This window comes from Alexandromys fortis, unplaced genomic scaffold (genome assembly GCF_014885135.2).
Source record: "Alexandromys fortis isolate MF-2015 unplaced genomic scaffold, M_Fortis_MF-2015_v1.1 scaffold_12, whole genome shotgun sequence".
Lineage (NCBI taxonomy): Eukaryota > Metazoa > Chordata > Mammalia > Rodentia > Cricetidae > Alexandromys > Alexandromys fortis.
Window position 1 is genome coordinate 19113375 of NW_026067937.1, and position 21814 is coordinate 19135188.

At 48.9% G+C, this 21814-nt stretch overlaps 1 protein-coding gene across 3 annotated transcripts in view; it reads left to right on the top strand.

Annotated features, from left to right (window-relative positions):
• Sipa1l2 (signal induced proliferation associated 1 like 2) overlaps positions 1-21814 on the top strand; it is a 157442-nt gene that overhangs the window by 74382 nt on the left and 61246 nt on the right. For all 3 annotated transcript variants that reach the window (XM_050147015.1, XM_050147013.1, XM_050147014.1), the window contains 4 exons: positions 3333-5076; positions 15481-15614; positions 17331-17519; positions 21314-21488. In XM_050147015.1, coding sequence (XP_050002972.1) covers positions 3591-5076; positions 15481-15614; positions 17331-17519; positions 21314-21488 — 1984 coding nt within the window. In that variant the 5' untranslated portion in view covers positions 3333-3590. The remainder of the gene's footprint in view (positions 1-3332; positions 5077-15480; positions 15615-17330; positions 17520-21313; positions 21489-21814) is intronic.

Sequence of the window (21814 nt, forward strand, 5' to 3'; positions counted from 1 at the left end):
CTTTACAGAATGGAGTAGCTGCTGGTACTTCCGTTTACAGCCGTGTAGGCCTTTCGGTATAATATCCTGTCCGCCCTGGGTTTCCAGCTGTTGACACAACACCTTAGCATGTGAACATGCATCTGTAGTTACAGTGAGCGCTTAGCATGTGAACATGTATCTATAAAGTTACAGTGAGCTCTTAGCATGTGAACATGTGTCTGTAAAGTTACAGTGAGCTCATCTTTTTCTTTTTTAAAAACACAGTCTCATGTAGTCCAGCCTGATCTCAAACTAATGTGTAGCTGAAGGTGGCTTTGACCTGATCTGGCAACCTTCCAGAACTCCCAAGCGAGTACACCACCATGCCAAGTTTTATGCAGTGGTGGGGATCAAACCCAGTGCTTCCATCATGCATGCCGTGCAAGCACTCGGCCAACTGAGCTCCATCCCCAGGCCTATTTAGGAGGTCCATAGACATTCCACTTGAATCTTTTATATTGAAGTGTTACTGTCCAGGGCATTCCTTCAGTTAGTTGTTGATTTATTTAGTGGTGGGTGTTTTTTTGTTTTTTTTCTGGGTTTTTGTTCATTTTGTTTTGTTTTACCTTTACTGCATAGTAAACGTACCGATCACTACAAAAGAAGTGCCAAGTAGTATGTGGCCCTGGACCCGCGGGCTGCTTTGAGGGAAGAGTCACACCGAATCAAGAAGCTGCTGTAAAGTACAAAAGAGGGAGAAGGTAGAGGACACCATGGGAACACGGCACAGGGATGCATAGCCGGAGAGGAGAGTGGCCTGATGGGGTGGTCAGCCCTGCTCGGCAGCTGGTTCTTCAGTTAGCGGGCGCAGCACGGACAGCAGCCTACAGTGAAGGGTGCTAGGTACTTGGTATGATGTGATTGAGACGCAGCATAGAACATGGGACTGAACAGCAGACAGATGAGAGGGGAAGAGAGAGAGCTCAAACAATGCATGGAGTCTCACTACGCACCAGTGTTTTACCGCTCGGCTATTTGTCTAGCCGAGCAGATCTTTAAATAGACTCAGAGCCCCTGATTTCTGCAGCTTCATGATTTGTCTTTGTAGCCCACGTCTTGTCCTGACTGTCCAGGAGGTACTGCTGATATGTAGCTGAGCCTCAGCACTGCCCATGCATCTCTGTGAGATGCTGATTGGCTTAGCTCTGCCGTGGTGGGTGGGGTGGTGGGTGGGACCCCTTGTGGTCAGACTCTTGGCTGTGCTTGGGGTCTCGGCAGTTTTCCCACTTAGTGTCCTATGTGTTAGGTACATACTGGTCCTTCAGTGTGTACCAGGATATGAAAAGGGAAGGAAGATAGGGCAGTTATGCCACAGCTTTGGATAGCATTAGTCATATAAATAGGAAGATGAAAGTTCAGAGAAGTTGGCATTTCATACATATTTTTATAGCATTTTTTGTTAGGAATATGTGTTTCTGTTTTTTCAAATGGCAGTGAAGCTATTTAGATTTTTCCATTGCTGGGTCAGTTTGGAGAATTTGTGTTTTATTTTACTAGGACATTGTTAGATTCCTATGGGTTTTCAAAATTTTTGTCATGTGGTTGCTTCAGGTATTCTTTTATGCTTATATTAACATAATAATGTTTTGAATATGTTCCTTTGTATTTTCCTTCTATTTTGAAAACCTGTGTGGTCTTCCGTCTCTCTTGTTCTTCTGTGGGCTTGAGAAGAAGCAGGTTTTGTTTTTGTTTTTAAGTAGCTCTGACTTGTTTATCTTGTCCACTTCTATTGCGTCAATTCTGGGCCTCTCCTAGTACATCTTACTGTCATCTAAAATGGCCAGAGTAATGAGCACTCGGCTCCTGTCTATGACTCTAGAAGTTAGGTCAGTGGTTTGGAACTAGGTAGTAGGGTGGGGGTCTCTTCACAGAAGGTCTATAAATTGATACTAAGAAGCTAAAAATTAGTTTCCTGGTATTACCCGTTGTGGATTCATGCAGCTCTGTACCAAACATTAAATGGGGTGGAGGCATACACATGCGTGTACACATGAGTGTGTGCCCCCATGAGTGCTCTTGCAGAGGCCAGAAGAAAACAGCCACTTCTTTCCTTTAATGCCCTCCTCCTCATTTGTTTGAGATCACTGAATCTGGAGCTTGCCATTCTGGCTGCACTGGCTGGCCAGTGAGTTCCTGGGATCCACCTGTTTCCATTTGCCAGTGCTGGGCCTACAGACTCTGAAAGCCGTGCCTGCTTTTGCATGGGTTCTCAGAGCATCAGCTCGGGTCCTCCTGCTTTCACAGCAGACACTTACCAGTGAGGCACCTTCCTGGCCCCAATCATTATACTTCTTAAGTTCAAATTTCATTGACTGTAAAAAGCAGTCATCTAAAGAACTGGTGGGTTCTGCAGAAGCCCAGCTCGCTGATCCCATGCATTTCACTAGAAGAGGGGAGAGATTGTTTGCTTTTTTGCCTCTGTTGTCAAGCTCTTGGTTTCCAGGGACTGGCTTCATAAAAGTCTAAACTGTGTAGGAAATTACAGCAATCTACAGCAGCCTACAATCCTTTTAACAGTGGTAATTCTGGGTAGATTGAGAAGAGACGGCCATTCCTCTGTCTTTCTGAGAACACAGCTCAGGATGTCCAGACATCTGCTTGTGTTTTCTCCCCTGTCTGTCATATCCTAGCATCCCTTATTTCCTCGGTTACATAATGACTCTGGGGTAACTAACATGAGGCCATACCCAGACGGAAAGCTTTTTTTAGTACTGAGGACAAAGCAAAGCAGCTGCTATCCCAGGAAAATATCTGCACTTCTCAAGGATACCCATCTATTCATCTTGACTGCCAGGAGCTTTCCAGAAAGTTCTCACACTGTTTAGCTAATTGGGAGTTTAATCTTATCCAGCGGAACTGTAGTTTGATATTATGCTTATGGGAAGGACAAGAGCTGTTTCTTTCTTGGGTCCATGAATAAGTCACCCAACCTGTCCTGAACCAGGAAGTATGTGGTGCTAGCAATACTTTCTGTGTGGTAAAAGGCGAAGACAGGGCAGAGTAGATCTGGTCCCATTTCTGCCCGTATGTTTCCGTCTGTGACGGTGTTTGGTGCCTGGAGAAAATCCTGCATCCTGGGAGAGTTTCTCTGCGAGCGATGGTCTTGGTGTTCTGTGAGAGTTCCAGTCAGCCTTGCACAATAGGATAGACAGGCACACCTAAGCATGCGAACAACGCAACATGCACACAGGAGTGTGAGAACATTGAGATGGGCAGAGGCAAGGGTGAGAGACGACGGAGAGCAGCTGGTAGGCCTGTGTTGTCCTGCACTGTTTCGGTCACAATTGACTGTTTTCTGTCTTTAAATTCAGGTGAAGGAAATGCTCATGGACTGGAGTCTTAACGAGCGCTACTGAAAAGGACAGAAGTGGGAGCGGTGTCCTTGCAACCACTGGAATCACCTGTGCCATGGCTTTGGAGAAACTATGTTTTGAGGATGTTGTTTGCCTTTGGTAAGAGAGAAACTTCAGGCAACCGGCTTTTCTGTCTGTCTGTGATAGTGCCGTATGATGACCTCGGAGGCGGGCTCACACTATCCTTGCTGATGACTGCTTCTTGCCTCTGTGGACATGAGTGACCCAAGGCCAGCACAGGTAGAGAAGCACAAGCTTGGCAGAGCTGCTTCCAAATTCAAGGACTCATCCAGAACCATGCAGTCTGATGATTATTTTGCTCGGAAATTTAAAGCCATCAATGGCAGCATGGGGCCCGCCACTTTAAACACCTCCAGTCCAAGTGAGGGCAGTGGAGGTGGCGGTGGGCCAGCCAACGGTACCCCAGCAGTGCCCAAGATGGGAGTGAGGGCCAGAGTGTCTGAGTGGCCTCCGAAAAAGGACTGCTCCAAGGACCTTGCTTGCAAGCCACTGTGGGAGAGCCGCTCTCAGTCCAGCTATGAGAGTGTTACCTCCATCATCCAGAATGGCCAGAATGACCAGGGTGACAGGCAGCAAGAGGACCAGCTGGACCTGGACTTCGTGGAGGCAAAGTACACCATTGGAGACATCTTTGTCCATTCTCCCCAGAGAGGACTCCACCCCATACGACAAAGGAGCAACAGCGACGTTACCATTAGCGACATCGACACTGAGGATGTCCTGGACCAACATGCAGTCAACCCCAACACCGGCGCAGCCCTGCACAGGGAATATGGGAGCACTTCGTCCATTGACAGGCAGGGTCTGTCTGGGGAGAATGTTTTCGCCATGCTCCGGGGGTACCGCGTGGAGAATTATGACCATAAGGTTACCAGCTCCTTTGGGTTTCCGGATTTCTTTCCCTGTAACACCGCCATCTCTCCCAGCCTCCATGCTGCAGCCCAGATCTCTAGAGGAGAGTTTGTCCGCATCTCGGGGTTGGACTACGTGGATGGTGGGCTCTTGATGGGAAGGGACAGAGACAAGCCCTTCAAGCGCAGGTTAAAATCAGAGTCAGTGGAAACATCACTCTTCCGAAAACTTCGGACAGTAAAGAGTGAACACGAGACCTTCAAGTTCACCTCTGACCTGGAAGAGGGCCGCCTTGACCGGGGTATCCGCCCTTGGAGCTGCCAGAGGTGCTTTGCCCACTACGATGTGCAGAGTATCCTCTTCAACATCAACGAAGCCATGGCCACAAGAGCCAGCGTGGGGAAGAGAAAGAACATCACCACAGGGGCCTCGGCTGCCTCTCAGACCCCGGTTACCGCAGGCCCAGCTGGAGGCTGTGAGTCCCCACTGGGCAGCAAGGAGGACCTCAACTCCAAAGAGAACCCGGATGCTGACGAGGGTGATGGGAAGAGCAATGACCTGGTCCTCAGCTGCCCTTACTTCCGGAATGAGACTGGCGGGGAGGGCGACAGGCGCATCGCACTCTCCCGGGCCAACTCGGCCTCCTACAGCTCTGGGGAGAGCTGCTCCTTTGAATCATCCCTCAGCTCGCACTGTACCAACGCAGGTGTCTCTGTCTTGGAGGTGCCTCGGGAGAACCAGCCCATCCACAGAGAGAAGGTCAAGCGCTACATCATAGAGCATGTGGACCTTGGGGCCTACTACTACCGCAAGTTCTTCTACGGCAAAGGTAGGCACCTGGCTACCTTTGAGGGCTCTGGGACTCTTACCTCACATTGCTGTTACTTAAATTCCTTTCCAGGGGGACACATAAACAGCATTTGCTCACTACCCCCACCCCATGTCCCAAGGACAAACCAAGGTGCAGTTCTTCCTGCAGCCACCCTGGGGAACCGATGGCTCTCTTAGGCTTACAGAGTGTAGGTGAGGGGTTGTGAGCAGGTATATAGGGGGCATGTGGAAAGATCTGTGCCCAGTGTGGATGATTCCCAATGACTGCAGGGATGGAATCCCTCTTTCCTAGCTCTTGCCCTGTCCGTGTGCTCTGCCCATCTCTGAGACCAGGTGCAGTTAGGGCAGAGTTAACACACAGCCGAGGGGGAGGAGCGGCTGGGCAATCAGATAAGGGTCCCATCGCCCTCCCTGCCAGCTCTTTTACAAAGATATCAGCAGTCAAAAGGCCCAGCTGTGATGATCTTTTGCAGGCAGGCATCACTGATCTGATGAAGACCACAGCAGCTAGGCTCAGAGGACAGCCCTATAAAACACACTATGGAGAAACTACCCAACACTTGAGGGAACAGCTTAAGAGGAGAAAGGATTTCTTTGGGTGTAGTTTCAGAGTCCAGCCCACAGTCAAGAGTCCTCCTGTTCTCAGGGTGGACGTGGGGGCATGCTGTACAGAGAATTTCTTCATTGCACAGTGAACAGGAAGGAGGGAGGGGGGGACTGGGGACCAGGTATCATTTGCAGTGATGCAGCCCCAGGGACCTATGCTTCCAGGTCAGTTGGCCTCCTGAAGTTTCTGGGGACCGCCAAAGCAGCATCACCAGCTGCGGTTGCTTTGCTTAACCCCATCATCTGTGGAAGACATATTGGGATCGTATCAGGACTGTGTCTTCAGGGCCTGCCATGAGCTTCCTGCATTAGAGCATCTTCCTCAGGGTTCCAGGGCCATGGCCCACTGGGCTTGGGTTGTCCTTGGTCAGGAACTGTCCACTGCAGCCTGTTAGGAGCCCCAACATCTGGGTGTGCTGATTCGTAATCCCACCAGGGGCATGCTTCTTCCTCCTCTGATGTCAGGCTTCATGTAGATTTTGCCCATCTTGCTAAACGTCCTGTGGTTATATCTGCCCGTGTTTTCTTCTACATAGCTCCTAGCGCTGTGGAGACTGGATAATTGTGTGGGGTTTTCCTGTCGTTCTTTGTTCTTGTCTTGTTGATTCATAGATTGGATGTGTCAAAGCCCTACTGAAAGAATTTATTGTTTAATCAGATGTGCCTGGTTCTGAAAATGGGATTACCTGGGCAGAGATAAAAAGTTCCTTCTGGTGGTATTGCAAAAGTCTTTAATATAGTATAAAAGAAATTATTTTTCCCTTTGGTTTGTCTGAAGTGTCTTCTCCATGGGTCTTAGTTACATGTACACCCCTGTCCCCATTCTCTACTCTTTCTTCTTTGAGTGCAGTGCTTGTCACAGTAAAGGCCCGGAACCTCTGAACTATGTTTCGGTCTGTTAGCTAACTGTCACTCTCACTACCCTGCCCATTCCTGGGGACCCAGTTATTAGACATGTAGATAACTGGTCTCCAGGAAGAAGTCAATTGCTTTTGGCTTTCAAAATGAGACCACAGAGGAGCAGCCTTCCTCAACAAGGCTGTAGTTATAGCTGAAAGCAGGCATTTGAATTAATCTAGATTTGTTACACTCTATAGTCCATAAGTCGCTCAGCATCTGGGCAGCTGAGTGCCCAGATTTAGGACATCAGGATTCTATGGTCCTGTTGTGCAAACGCTTACAGCTTCCCACTCAAACTGTGTCTCACATCCAAAGTATGTGCGAGGGGAGCTGTTGCCACCACTGGACTTAGCAGAGGCCTCAGGGTCTGTCCCAGGAGGTGGTTTCTGGTCTGGTCCGTACTCATCTGTCACTTGTTTGGAAGACCTCTGCAGTGGCTTACTTCCTCTGCCCTTTCTGGAGAGCATTGGGCACGACACTCTCAGAGTATTTAGGTCAGTACACGAAATAAATTAATAAGCTCCCGGAAATAATTTGCATGTACACACCCTAGAGTGAATGGTGAGGGGATCCAGCTGTGCTAGCTGGCAGTGCCAGGATCTTGGCTTCATCTCTGATTAGGGGCTTAGCTGAGAACATAGGAAGTAGCTGGAAAGCCAAGTTCTAGACTGTTCAGTAAAGCCAGCAGAATGAGGGAATGTGTGCAGGCCCTGAGATCCCCTGCTCCCATAACTGTCTCCTGAGAAAAAGCCTGGTGAACCCCAGGCTGAGGACGATGTGACCTCAAGAGAAAGATACAGGGCTTCAGTGCAGAGGGGACTCCTGCTTCCTCAGGACTTAGCTCCTTGCCTGTGACCCAGTGTGAGATAAAATTGTCAGCAAGAGTGTCTGTATGGAGTTATTAGGGACCAGACATTGTTGACCGGAGTTTGAGGGCTCAGTTGTACAGACTTGCCTAACCCCAAAGCCATAGTCACTGGACAAGGCAGAGCAGGGTGCTCCTACAGGCTCGCCAGCAATTGGATGGCACTGGGCTTGGAAGCAGCCCCACCAGGACAGGCTGAGGCTGGGCTCCACAAACATCTGCTTATCTCTCTCCCTCCAAGGCTCTCCTCTGTGGCTCGCAGGGCACCTGTTGACAACCTCTAAAGCACCTCCTGTTTTCTTCTTTATTCCTTGTGAAACTCTCGGTACTGTGGGTTGTCTGATGTGTGGACTTTGTAAGTGCTGGGCTGTGATGTGCAGGGGTGGCTCTTGATGCCAGGGTGTGTCTCAGGACAGTCACTAACAAAGCCGACAGCATGACCTGTCCAAACAAGACATCCTCCTAAGAGTTTGAAGGGAAACAGGAAATGGCTGTAAGCATGGCTAGAGCAATAGCACCCCTCTCTCTCTCTGCTGTAGCAGCAATAGCACCCCTCTCTCTCTCTCTGCTGTAGCAGCAATAGCACCCCTCTCTCTGGTGAGGACCGGGAGGAAAAGTCAGGCTTGCCGCACGCTGTCACTGTCCTCCCGCTGGGGCTTTTCCTTGGTAGCCCAGGTCACTTGGAAGAGTCCTGCAAACATCCCAGATTTAGCTCTTGACACTCGTGGACTCCTGTGCAGCAGCGTCTTCAGGGTGTGTTTCCGGTGGATGGAGCGGACAGCCATGAGGCCATGCTCTCCCGCTGTCTCCCTTAGCGTCTTTCCTGCTGCCATGCTGAACCTCCTCTGAGTCCATCATGGATGGGAAGTCAGGGCAGCAGGAGCTTGAAGCAGCTGCCACATCATACCCACAGTCAGGGAACAGAGGGAGGAATTCAAGTCAATAGCCAGCTTGTTCTCCATTCTATCCAGACCAGGATTCCTGTCTGGGGAATGGCCCCACTCTCAATTAAGATGGACCTTCCTATATCGATTAACATAATGAAGGTGGTCCCCGACAGGCATGCCCAAGGTCCCATCTTCCAGGTGATTCTACATTTTTGTGAAGTTGACAACACCAGCCTTGATACTCTTCTTCCCTCGCGCTCTCCTCTCCCGCCTCACTTTCTCTTCCTTTTTTCCTCCCTCCCTCCTTTATGAAATGGCACCTGACAGGACGTGTTTGATTTCTTCCTATCTTATCAGTTTCCTGGAGGGGTGGAGGCCACTTGGAAGGGTTTCGGAGTGCCATGAGGCTCCTGTTGTGATGGCAGGGGCACTCCCCAAGTGAAGCTGCCCCAGGGCACCCTCGCATCCTTCCGCATCCTTCCAATTTGTCACCTCTCACTGCTGCTCCACCCAGCTCTTTGTGATCGCTCCCCTTCTCCAGCGCCAGCTAGCTTCCTCTGCAGCATGAAGAGAGTTTACTCTGGGCCGGAGCTGGGGCCGTTTGTCCAACACCTGCCTACAGTACACAAGACCCTAAGTTCACTAGCCCATACTGACCAAAGCAAAAGCACACACAGGAAATCTTCACTAGCCCTCTCTTCTGTCACTGCACTATCTGACTACGTGGAGATGATGGACCTCGGGAACTGCCCCTTTGACCTAAGGCTCAAGTGCCATCCATTGTCTACGGCTTGGAAGTCCACACTTGATAACCAAGGACTGCGGATGGGACAGGTGGGGACACTCATGGGTTCTTACCCCACCTAGCTCTATCTTTAAGTGAGCTAGTGATTCAGGGACGTCCTGTAAAGGGCTTAGAGCAGTGCCTGTCACCCAGCCTGGTCCCTCATGCATTTCTTACGTAAGTGTGTGAGAATTTCCTCTCTTGAAAGAGGCCATTGTCGCAGCCACAGGCAGGCACAGCCTTAAAGGGCACTACTTTGTTCTGATGGTGAAGAGATGAGGAGAGAAGCAGGAGGGGGCAGGGATGGGGCTAGGAGTGTGTCAGGTGACACCTGCCACCTGGTTCCAGACACGCTACTCCAGTGTCACTAGGTGCAGGGCTGGGGTGGAGGGGATCTTATGAATCCTCTGAACTCGGTGCTGAATGATTCACATCTGTGTCTCCTTTGAATGCCATGCCCTCTGCCTCTTCTTCCAGTTTTATAGTCAGTGACTGAAGCAACAGGGAGTTGGACACTTAGAGTCACATGGCCGGAGACACATGACACCTAACAATATGTGTGTTTCTAAGACACATGTTCCTCCCTGAGAGGACACCATGGGCAGGCTCTGCATAGCCTCTCTCCCAGGCCCCATTGAGTCGAGGAGCTCCTAGCAGGAGGAACTACCCAGTTGTACTTGGGACTCTGGCGCCAGGGGACATTTCCACGTACTTTCTCTCTGCTGCGGTAGTGAGGGCCGTGAGGGTGCAGGGAGTCGGTTTAAGAACTTGCAAAGGCCTCTTCCCACTGGACCTCAGCAGGTCTCAGGTCAGCTGTGGGGAAACAGGAAAGAGATGCTGCTGTCTCTGTGAGCCTTGCTTGGCGGCCCAAGTGGAGAGCTGGGGACACTAGCAAGGCCTCTTGGGTGTGCTTAGGTCCAGGCTTAGTGCCCCTCCTGGCTGAGAACGCACAGAAGCCCGCAGCCCGGATCTCGGGTTTCCTCAAAGGTGTCCTCCTCCTCTTGAGAACTTGTTGCTGAAAGCTACAGTGAGCAAAGGCAGTTGGGACGGCCCCTCAGCTCCTAGTCTTCTCTACATTTTTCTCTGCTCCCCTCCCTGCCTTTCCCCTCCCCTTCTGCCCTCTCCCATGATCCCCATGCTCCCAATTTACTCAGGAGATCTTGTCTTTTTCTACTTCCCATGTCGATTACATCTATGTAAGTCTCTCTTAGGGTCCTCATTCTTGTCTAGGTTCTCTGGAATTGTGATTTATAGGCTGGTTTTCTTTGCTTTATGTCTATAAAAAACCACTTATGAGTGAGTACATGTGATAATTTTCTTTCTGGATCTGGGTTACCTCACTCAATATGTTTTCTAGATCCATCCATTTGCTTGCAAATTTCAAGATGCCATTATTTTTTTCTGCTGTGTAGTACTCCATTGTGTAAATGTACCACATTTTCCTTATCCATTCTTCAGTCAAGGGGCATTTAAGTTGTTTCCAGGTTCTGGCTATGACAAACAAAGCTGCTATGAACTTAGTTGAGCACATGTCCTTGTGGCACGATTGAGCATCCTTTGCATATATACCCAAAAATGGTATTGCTGGATCTTGAGGAAGGTTGTTTCCTAATTTTCTGAGAAATCACCACACTAATATCCAAAGGGGCTGTACCAGCTGCACTCCGACCAGCAATGCAGGAGTGTTCCCTTTACCCCACATCCTCTTCAGCATAAGTTGTCATCAGTGTTTTTGATCTTGGCCATTCTTACAGGTGTAAGATGGAATCTCAGAGTTGTTTTGATTTGCATTTCTCTGACGACTAAGGATGTTGATCAGCTCCTAGTCTTATCTGTGCCTTATGACATACTGTTGTATGTGTATGTTGGCGGGACTACCTTCGGTCTCAATGCTGTGCTGGCTCCCCCTTGTCACTTGTTTGGTTTTTAGCACATGTATGTATGTGTGTGTTTGCAGATGCATGGTTATACATCTGTGTTTGTGCATGTGCACATTTGCCTATGCCTTCAGAAGCCTGAGGTTGACATCTTCACCATTCCTTTAGAGACAGGGTCTCCCAGTTGAAAGCAGTGCTTACTGACGTCATTCATCTGACTAGCCAGCTTGCTGTATAGAGGCTCCGCCCCATCTCTGCCTCTTCTGACTGAATCAGGAATTGCATTTCAGTGGAACTCAGTAGTCTAGTCTTCATGCGTTTTGTTTATGGTAATGCATTTTATGGACTGAGCCATCTCTGCAGCCCGTGGCTTCATTTTTGCCTCTTATGTGAAGTTATCCTCCGAAGCTGTTTATGGAAGTGCTGTTGCCAGGCAGTTTCCATTCTAACGTTCGCAGCAGACCATTTTCTACAGCATCACTTAGCCCTGCCCTTTCGGCCCCATCTGAAACGTGGCTCCTCATTTGTTTTGTATGATTATTTCCCTCCAGTGCTGTGGGTTTTCCAAGCTCAGTAACAATACTTTAGTTAATTTGGGTAGGAGACGTGTGGCAGCACCAATACTTCAGTTTTCCTGTATGGAGACACGTTGTCAAAGCAGACAGCCTTTGCAGGACATAGGTTCCTCAGGGCTGGCGGAGATGTCCCGTGGTCTGCTGAGGTGGGGTCTTCACCCGCCCATCTGTCCCACTGCTGCTGTACTGTGTCCCCTGCTCCTAAAGCACAGCGGTGGACAGTGACTGGAAATGCAGGCGTGCAGCTGCATAGAGGGTAGGGTGCTGTACAATCTGTCTTGGGAGTTTTGGAGAGTCACCAGCTATGGCATGTCACCTCAGTCAACAGCATGCAGAAACAAAGTGACCAGCTAGTTGTTGAAAGGCAGAGACCTGGTGAGCTGCATTACAGGAGACAGTCCTCTGCATGACTGAGCCTGCTGCATTACAGGAGACAGTCCTCTCTGCATGGGCTGAGCCTGCTGCATTACAGAGACAGTCCTCTGCATGACTTAGCTTGCTGCATTACAGGAGACAGTCCTCTCTGCATGGGCTGAGCCTGCTGCATTACAGGAGACAGTCCTCTCTGCACGGGCTGAGCCTGCTGCATTACAGGAGACAGTCCTCTCTGCACGGGCTGAGCCTGCTGCATTACAGAGACAGTCCTCTGCATGACTAAGCCTGCTGCATTACAGGAGACAGTCCTCTCTGCACGGGCTGAGCCTGCTGCATTACAGGAGACAGTCCTCTGCATGGGCTGCGCCTGTGGCATCTATGGCCTTGCAGTGTCCCTTACCACTGAGTATCACAACCTAGCAAAGCCGCTCTCACCTGTCTTCCTGTCCTTCCCTGCTCAGTTCCTTGGTGACTTGCTAATTAATCTCCACTGCAGAGTCTACACACAGCCTTGAGCTGGGGTCCTTTTTCTTTGTTGGAATTAAGAATTTTCCCCTTTCCTCAATGGAATATCCAGGGTACTCCCCCAAGGTGCTGTGATTCTTGTTTCCCACTCTGCAATCTTGTTAACCATTTTTTTTTATCATGTTCTGATATATTTGAGCGATGTGTGGATTTTCATTGAACTTATCAACAGCCTTCTCACAGCGTCCATCCTGCCAGGGAAGGATTTCATTTGATTCGCTCTCGAAAGAATTTTATGGAAATCATCAGCTCATTGGTTCAGAAATAAGGCCAGGGGTGGGGGGAGTGGGGGCTGAATGCACACAGCTGAGAGGAACTTACTCAAAGCCGCTCCAGAGTGGCAGGGCTTCTCAGGATGAAATTCTCAGGTCTTTCCTGAAAGGGAGTCAGGATGTCCTTTGAAAGCCTTGCCTTTGTTTCCTCTGGGGAAGTGGGGGAGGGAGCATAGGCTGTGTTCACATCTTCATGGTCTGTGGGCATGCTCTATATAAGAGCTAGGCAGCATGTTCTCAAATCCGGGGAAACATGTTAATTTCTTTAGAAACATATGCAGGCATCCTGCAGCTCTCTTGCTGCACTGTGAGGTTCCTAGCAAAGACTGGTGGGGCATAACCACTATGCAGTCTGCAGGCCAGTCATGCTGCCTGTGGACCATGGGAACCTCACTTCTGCACGTCAGTTCAGAAACACCCACGTGCGAATGAGCCAGAGCCAGAAATGGAAGCAAGATGTGGCCGCGGCACAGGTCAGAAAGAGCTGTCAGGAGGGACAGACTCCTTCTCTTTATTCTCTTGTTCCCTAGTTTGTGTCCTTGTCATCTTTAGGGAAAGAGCTAATAGTTTCTTCAATTTTTCAAAGTATAACTTCTGATTCAGTGGAGGATTATGTACCACTGTGCCCCTAAAAAGACTGAGCACAACCGACTCTTCCCAGGGGGTCACCTGAGAGCATACCAGTGGAAACTCAGATCTAAAGTCTGTGGCAGCCTGTTCGGAAACAGAAGTTTGAGAATTTGAAATATATATATATATATATATATATATATATATATATATATATGTTTATGGCAGATATATGTATATATGCATACATATATGTATGTATTTGTGTATATATATACCTATACACACATGTGTGTGTGTGTGTGTGTGTGTGTGTGTGTGATGGATTTTAAAACACCACAAACCTGGGATCAAATCTGAAGAAAGGGAAGTGACCACCGCAGAGAGCTACAGAGTATTGCCAAGAACAGTAGAGCCCAAGTCCATAGGGCAGTGAGCTGCAGCTTGGACAGTTCTGTGCTGACTCATGTGTGCTATACCGAGGGTTAGTGCAGCGCCCTGGACCCCTTTTCACCAGTGTGTCCTCGAGAGTAACAAGAACTACTGAGCAAACAGTTCGCTTCCTGTTACTGATCTTAAACTCCTGCTTCAAGTCACAGACCTGCTCAGCTTCTTCAGCCCTGACGTGTGTTTGGTAACACTGAAGTTAAGGCTATGACCATTATCTTGCTTGGTGTCAGCACATACTATATCCCACATACAGGCTTTTACCATTCTGAAATTGACTCACCTTCTCATCAAACGTAGCCTTCTTGCTGCTTCTGGCTCTGCCTGGTCCCAGAAGGACAGAATACCTGTGCTACACTAGTCTGCTTCCCCAGTCAGTATAAAAAGAGTGGCTTTTATATCAAAGCCAATCAGGGCAATGTTGAATGGAGTGGATCAGGTGCTTTGACTTCAGAGCAACAGTTCTCAGAGCACCGAACCGCAGCTTGCAGAGCCTTACAGAGTTTGCAGGCTTCCCAGAGTTTGCAGGCTTCTGGAACTCAAAAACCAAAAGTTGGGAAAGATTGGCAGAAGCCTAGAAGGTGACATCCAGAGGGAATAAATGTGATGTTTCGTAAGGGTGAAGAAAACTCCGTGTTTAAGGAAACAACCCTTGGAGAACCGACCAGGCTGTGGTTTGTAAAGGATCACATCTGGACCTGTTCTGCACGTGGTTCTGTGTGATATGGCTGTTAATGACAGGCGCACTCTTAGCCTGCATTAACAAGCGTGTGGGCAACTGCTCTGCACAGCCCAGCCGCCTCTGTCGTGCTGCCGTAAGTTGGGCTGTTTCTGAAGACATCAGAGTAGAAACTGGAGTGGGACATGGTGACTCTCAATGAAGGGTCTGTGGTCCAGCAAGAGTTGTTCACAGAGCGAGGAGTGTCCCAGCGCTGGAAGGATTCCTGCCAGGAGGTTCACATCATGAGTGAGGATTGCTTCCTTGGATGTTCCTGTGTCCCCACTGCTAAATGTCACCTGGCATGTATAATGAAGATGAGTGAAGGCTGGTGACTGTCCATTAGAAAATGTATCCTGTGGCACCCTGTGCCTAAGAGATGGGACACCCTGGTGTCCATTCCTGCCCTGGCATTGTGTGGTTTGGGTCTCATTCAAGGGCCAGGGATTTATGGGAAAGAAAAGGTGAACTGGCATCTTGGTGGAGGGAGTAACTGGGTTAGTAGGACCAGTGACCTTCACAGCCCAGCAATCGTCACGTATTCCCTGTCACTTTCTCCTTAGACACTAGAGTCAGTTTGATGACAAAGTGACCTTTGCCACTCCACTAATGGCTAGGATCACTGTGACAGGTAGAGTGGCTCATTGGGTAACCTCAGGAGTCTCTTTCAGTCAGAGAAGGTCAGCATCTGTGTGGAGGGAGCAGCACCTGGCAGCCGTCAGTGATGACTGTGGAGGAGGCATGCCTCTCCACAGTGCTGGGGATGGTCGCCCATCCTGCTGATGGCAGCTTTGGGGTGTGGGCCCTCGTGACCCTGAGAGTGAAGAGCAGAGAGGTAGTGAGTGAGGCAGCAGGACCGGACAGCATGTCCATATAGGGAACAGGAAGGGCGCTCTGTGCGTCGGGATCATGGTGCAGCCTCGTGGCGCTCCCCTGGGGACATACGTGAACCAACGCTGCAGCGTCGCTGTCCCCTCTGACTCTGCTCCTTTGAATCCCAGAGCACCAGAACTACTTTGGAATAGATGAAAACCTTGGCCCTGTGGCAGTCAGCATCCGGAGGGAGAAGGTGGAAGATCCCAAGGAGAAAGAAGGGTCCCAGTTCAACTACAGGGTGGCCTTCAGGACCAGTGAGGTGAGAGGCTGCTGTGGAGTCCACCCTCATTGCCACTTTGTTAAACTTTGGAAAACCTAGTTTTCTTGTCAGCCATCTAACACTTAAGGACTGAGAGGGGTTATGTGATTTTTATCCTGAGTGAGTACTTGGAAGCCCATCCTGGATCTTAGGTAGCTGTAATCTTACTGCCAACTTACCTATAGGATGGTAAAGATGACAGGTTCTCAGACTGAGACATGAGGCTGAATGTGAGCTGCATAGTTAGTACCAGAATTTGGAAATGCATTTAAAACCAAATGCAAGAGATGAGGCTGCCTGCACTGGGTCTCACAGGCACTATAACCAATCTGGCTACATGTCCATCCAGCCCACGCCATGGCAGAGCATCTTGTTGTGCCTGCCTGGTCTCATACAAGTAAGATTCGAGATCACTGGACACATGGTCCAGCCAGGCCTGAGTCCTCTGTCCCACACAATCAGAGTGGGCCCCATTTGGCAGACCGTCCAGAATGTGCCAGCTAACCACGTTAGGTCAGACAAAAAAAAAAAAAAAAAAAAAAAAAAAAAAGAGGCTTTTCTGATTTCCTTTGTTTCTGTAAGCACGGTGACCCTGTATGTCTCAGCTGATATATGCAGGTGTCCTGGTTTCCTGGGCTCAGTGCTGACTATGTCCATATGGGGTAAGCCTGTTCCTTGAGTGACAGTTTTGAAGACCTGTGCAGACTAAAGTTTAAGATAATAATGTAAATAATTGATTAAGCCAGTTGTCTTGATGTCTGTCACACTTGTCACCTTCCCTGAGGTCTGTGGACAGCATGGCTCATGCAGGCCACAAGCTTTATGAGTGCACAGAGAACATTGTACATGCCAGGTGTCCCTGTGGCCACATTCACTTGGACCACACGGCAGTGGCTGTTCCCTATCAGGACAGCTCGGAATGGTGACCCAGGTGTTGCTGTGAAGACACCATGACCAAAGCAACATTAAGGAAAACATTTATTGGGATTCATGGTTACTAAGGGTTAGAGTCATAATCATCATGGTAGGGATGGGGCAGCTAGCAGGCGGGCAAGCATGGCACTGTACGAGCAGATACCCTGATCTACAAGCAGGAGGCAGAGAGCTAACAGAATGACATGGGCTTTTGAAACCTCCAAGCCAACTCCCAGTGATGCACCTATTCCAACATGGTCACACCTCCTAATCCTTCCCAAACAGTTCCACCAGCCAGGCACCAAGCATTCAAATATGTGTGCCTATGGGGACCATTCTCATTCAGAACACTAGGCTTCCAAGCAGTAGAACAAAACATGAGACTGGGTCCTGTGGTCCCATCTCAGCCACCCACATGCACCCCTAGGAGTGCTTGGCATAGATATTAATCAGAAGACAAGAAAGGAGAAGGGGATAAACAGAAATGCAGAGACTGGAGGAGGGGGATATACTGTGTGGGCTTATCCCGGGTCCCTCCTCAGTAGCCTTCCATGGGGTTTCAGGACTTCAGGTCAATTGTTTGTGTTGCTCGGCCTTATGGCCTTGTTTCCTTCATTCTTAGGTTCTCCTCTGTTTGTCTGATCTGTTTGCCCCTCCTGGTGCCCTCCTGTTCTTCTGTAGCGTTGTTGATGAAAGGAATGTTGATTTGGTTCAGTCGGAGTATCTCGCTTCCTTGCTAAACTGTTAGACCCCTTGTGAGTAACCAGCACCAGGTACTAACTGGAGTCTCATTTGTCCCAGCTCACAACGCTGAGAGGAGCCATCCTAGAAGATGCTGTCCCCTCCACAGCCCGACATGGAACTGCCCGGGGTCTGCCCCTCAAGGAAGTCCTGGAGTATGTTATCCCAGAGCTGAGCATCCAGTGCCTGCGGCAGGCAGCCAGCTCCCCCAAAGTCCCGGAGCAGCTGCTCAAGCTGGATGAACAAGGGGTACGTACAGTGTGTGGCCAGAAAGCTTATGCAAACCTGAACTGCGTGGGACACACACATATACACACATGCACGGGGGCACACACCCACCAGCTCGCCTTTCTCTAAAGATATGGTCTTACTGTATCTTTGGCTGGTCTTGAACTCAGAATCCTCCTGCCTCAGTCTCCCAGGTAGCCAGAATTATAGACATTAGCTCCTACACCAGGCTCTCATGTTCTTTCTTTGAGACCATTTATTGCAAATGTCTCCAAGTAAAGCGTATGACCCCAAGACCAATCTAGAAAATCCCATAGAGGGTCCATTTTCCCCAAACCATGTGGTCTGCTTTTCAGGAGCAGAGTGGCAAAACCACATGGCAACTGTGGTGTGCTATGTCCTCACCGAATAAGGCAGATGGTTGTGAGGTCATAAGCCAGGCAGGTCCAGAAGCCATGCCTGGCCTTTTCAGACCTTGGGTGAACACCATCTTAGAATTAGACGTCAGCAAACTGATATTGGAGGCAGGGCTCCATGGCTTTGTCTTCCAGTTTGGCCATGTTGAGATGGCTGTGTGTTGTGGTGATGTTTGGACCTGAGTGCCAGCTGAACTTTCAGCTCTGGCAACTCCTCCTGTGTCCTGGAAGTCAAGGACTGTTGAGAAAAGAGGCTGTTTATTTTACTCCTGCCAGAGATGTATTTTACTGTCACTCTGCCAACTCTGCCCTCTTACTCCAGGCACCGCTGTTCTGTTTATTTTCCTGAAAGCAAATCTGCCTGAGAGGGCACTAGCACAACAAAAAGCTCAGACATTTAACTGCTGATTAACCTTGCCGTGGCTCCTCTTGCTCAGGTTCTGTAGCCCTTGTGCTTCCCTCTGATTGGCTCCTGGCCATCTCGCTTCCCTTCAGGACACAGTCAGGTGAGGAGAGTGTAGCTTGTTCATTTTCTTTGCTGGATTTGGTAAGATGTTTCAAGCAAGGAGACAGAGCACTGTGAAAAGCTGAAAATCTGAAAAGCAGGTACAATGCGGGGCCTTGGGATTTTGACACATCGTCTTTATAAACTTACCTCCCAGCTTCTATAATGCCATTTTTTTTTCCATTTTTAGAAGTGTATATGCACGCATGTGTGCACACGCCAGTACCTGAGAAAACCAAAGTGTCAGAAACCCTGGGGCTGGGATTGTGAGCAGTTGTGAGCCATCCCACGTGGGTGCTGGTAGTTCAGATTCTCTGAAAGAACAGCAGACGCTCATAACCAGTGAGCCATCTCTCCAATTCCTACTTCCTTTTTGTTCTTTAAAGATTTTTTTTTATTTTTATGTATGTGAATGTATGCACACCAGAAGAGGGCATCAGATTCCCTAAAACTGGAGTTAGAGGTGGTTCTGAGCCATCATGTAGGTACTGGGAATTGAAGCTAGATCCTCTACAGAGCAAGTGCTCTTAACTACTGAGCCATCTTTACCACATATATTGCCTTTTTCTCTTCTGAAAGATGTTCTGATTTATACATTAGGGAATCTATAGGTTGGCCTCTAAGAAGAGTTACCTAAAGAATGGCCAAGATCAAAAACACTGATGCTGGAGAGAATGTGGGGTAAAGGGAACACTCCTCCATTGCTGGTGGAAATGCAAACTGGTACAGCCCCTTGGCGATTTTTTGGAAAATTAGAAAACAGTCTACCTCAAGACCCAGCAATACCACTTTTGGGTATATACCCAAAGGACGCTCAGTCATACCACAAGGACACGTGCTCAGCTATGTCCATAGCAGCGTCGTCAGTGTACTAGGAGGAGGAAAAGTGAAATGCCATTTGACAATGTTTTAGTTTTCTAAAAGAGGCCAGGTGACAATAGATCACTTCCTGAATAGCATTAGATTGCTGCAATCTTGTAGTAAATGGTTCTAGGTCCCTGGAAGCATTTCTTTCTCAGTTCCATCTTGCTGGAGAACAGATGAGTGAGGTGAATAGTGGTGACCACCCATGTGCGTAGCCCTGTTCCTGGATTCTGATTCTGTCATTACATTTCCCAAAGGTCTTGGTCCGTGCAATGCAGGTCTAGTGGTTGGAAATACCATTCCCATTTAGTTTGGATTTAGACGCATTTTGGGTTTTCTTGGATGCATGGAAGACAGTAAAATCGACAGCATAGTGTTGAGCAGGGAACTGCCACCCTTGGCCTGCATAAAGACCCAAGGAGTGCTGGGAGTCCACCAGGTGTGGGGAGTCAGGGAGTGCATGCAAGCCCACGGGGGGGGGGGGGGCTCAGCCAGCTTGAAACCACACCTGTGGGGTCACAGCCATGCAAGTGATGGCCTGTTCTAGAGTTGACTGGTGGGCGCTGCAGTTGAGATTTTCTGGCCATGGTAGGATGAGTACAGAGTACATGTTTGGAACCTTTTGACATCACTCTGGCCTCGCTAAGGTCAACCACCTCGTCCCTAAAGCTCTGAAGATCTAAGCCATCTCCAAGCAACTCAGAGTCCGCTGCTATTTGTAAAGAACAACAAAGTTTTGTCAAATTGAGTTTGTTGATTTTTTTTCCCCTTTGAGGGAAGAAAATCCCATTTGACCCCAGTAAAGAATTAGCCCTTAATACCAGGTGCTCAGTAGCAGCTGCTTAACCTCTGGAAGCCACAGTCCAGGCCAAAGCCATTGTGGTCTGTGTGATGAGGAGCTTGTGGCTCCACACTCCACACCCACCCTGGTTCCTGTCAGCACCCATCAAAGAGACAGTGAAGCTTCCGCAGCCTGCTGAGGTCACCCAGGAAGCACCACTCTCTCTCACTGTGGATACTGAAGCGGCTGAGACTGTTACTGTGTTCTGGCTCTAAGAACTGCCTGTCATTCTGCCTCGCTTTGCTGCTAAAGTCGGCTGTGGGGTTCAGTTAGAGGCTGAGTTTCCCATCTCAGTTCCAAAGGCCAACCCGCTTGGAGCCACATCTGCAGAGCTGGTGACGTCGGAAGGTCAGTCTCTCAGGCGTCACTGCTGCTGGAGGACCAAGGCCTCTGCTGACAGGACCGAGAAGCTGATCTTTGGGGGCCGGGAGAAGCAAGAGTTGAAGTTGGAACTAGTTTCTTTCTGGTTCTGGAGGAAATCAGCGGCTTCCACTTTGACATGGTATTGACTGTGACGTAGGATTGTGACAGGAACTGTTCAATCGCTGCCACAGCTCTTTCTGGAGTCTCGTGTCTGTGGCCAATGTTTTCTTTTCAAAACAGTCAAAATGTGAGAAATGACTGTAATTGTACAACCAAACGTACTTTGGTGGAAACAAAACATTTTCTATTCGTGCACACGTATTGCAGTTCTCGCTGGAATTCTTCCCTTACCAGACCTTAATTTGATTTGATTTCTCTCCTCTCAGCCAACATTTTCCCATGAATGTTCAAATAAATTACAGAAGAAAAAAACAAAAGAGCCGGAGAAGAGAAAATTTTTCTAAGTCTTACCCTTTCCTGAACTTGGGAGATAACCCTAATTCTGCTGTGAAGTGTGTTAGATGAGGCGTTCACACAGTTGCAGTTTTCGCTTTGTGTCTGCACAGGGCTACCCACTCTTTCTCAAACCCCACACAGCGCTGGCCACAGACAGTGTTTCTTAGGGTTTCAGTCTTCTCTAGCTGTATCCTGGGGTTTCTGGACTTGGTTCCTATTTGTAACATCTTGCACAATGAGAGTCGCTTTTGGGACTTTCTCCAGCTTGCTTTCCTGGGAACCAGATCCCGGGCTTCCGCAGCTTTAACTTGGCTAGAAGCGAGCAGGTCTGGCCTGGCTGCCAAGTTCATCATGTTTCCTCTCATTTTAGCTGAGCTTTCAGCACAAAATCGGGATCCTGTACTGCAAAGCCGGGCAGAGCACAGAAGAGGAGATGTACAACAACGAGACGGCAGGGCCAGCCTTCGAGGAGTTCCTGGACCTCCTTGGCCAGAGGGTGCGGCTGAAAGGCTTCAGCAAGTACCGCGCGCAGCTGGACAATAAGAGTAAGCACCTCTGCGAGTTGGAGTTACGGTGTTTGTGCGTATGTGTGTGCAAATAGCCTGTGTAGCTTGTGTTTGTGTATGTGTGAGTTTCTGTGGTTTTGTGAGTGTATGTTTACGTGCATGTATATGTGAGTGGCCTGTGTATTTATATGTGTGTTTGTGTGTGCTTATATACATTTAAAAATAACAGATGACTAGCTTTACAATCAACAATTCAGACACCACCATTTCTTGTTTAAAATATTTATATATGGTGTATGTGTATGTACATGTTTGTGTACATTGTGCAGAGTGCATGCAGGTTCATGTAGACACCAGAGGTCAAT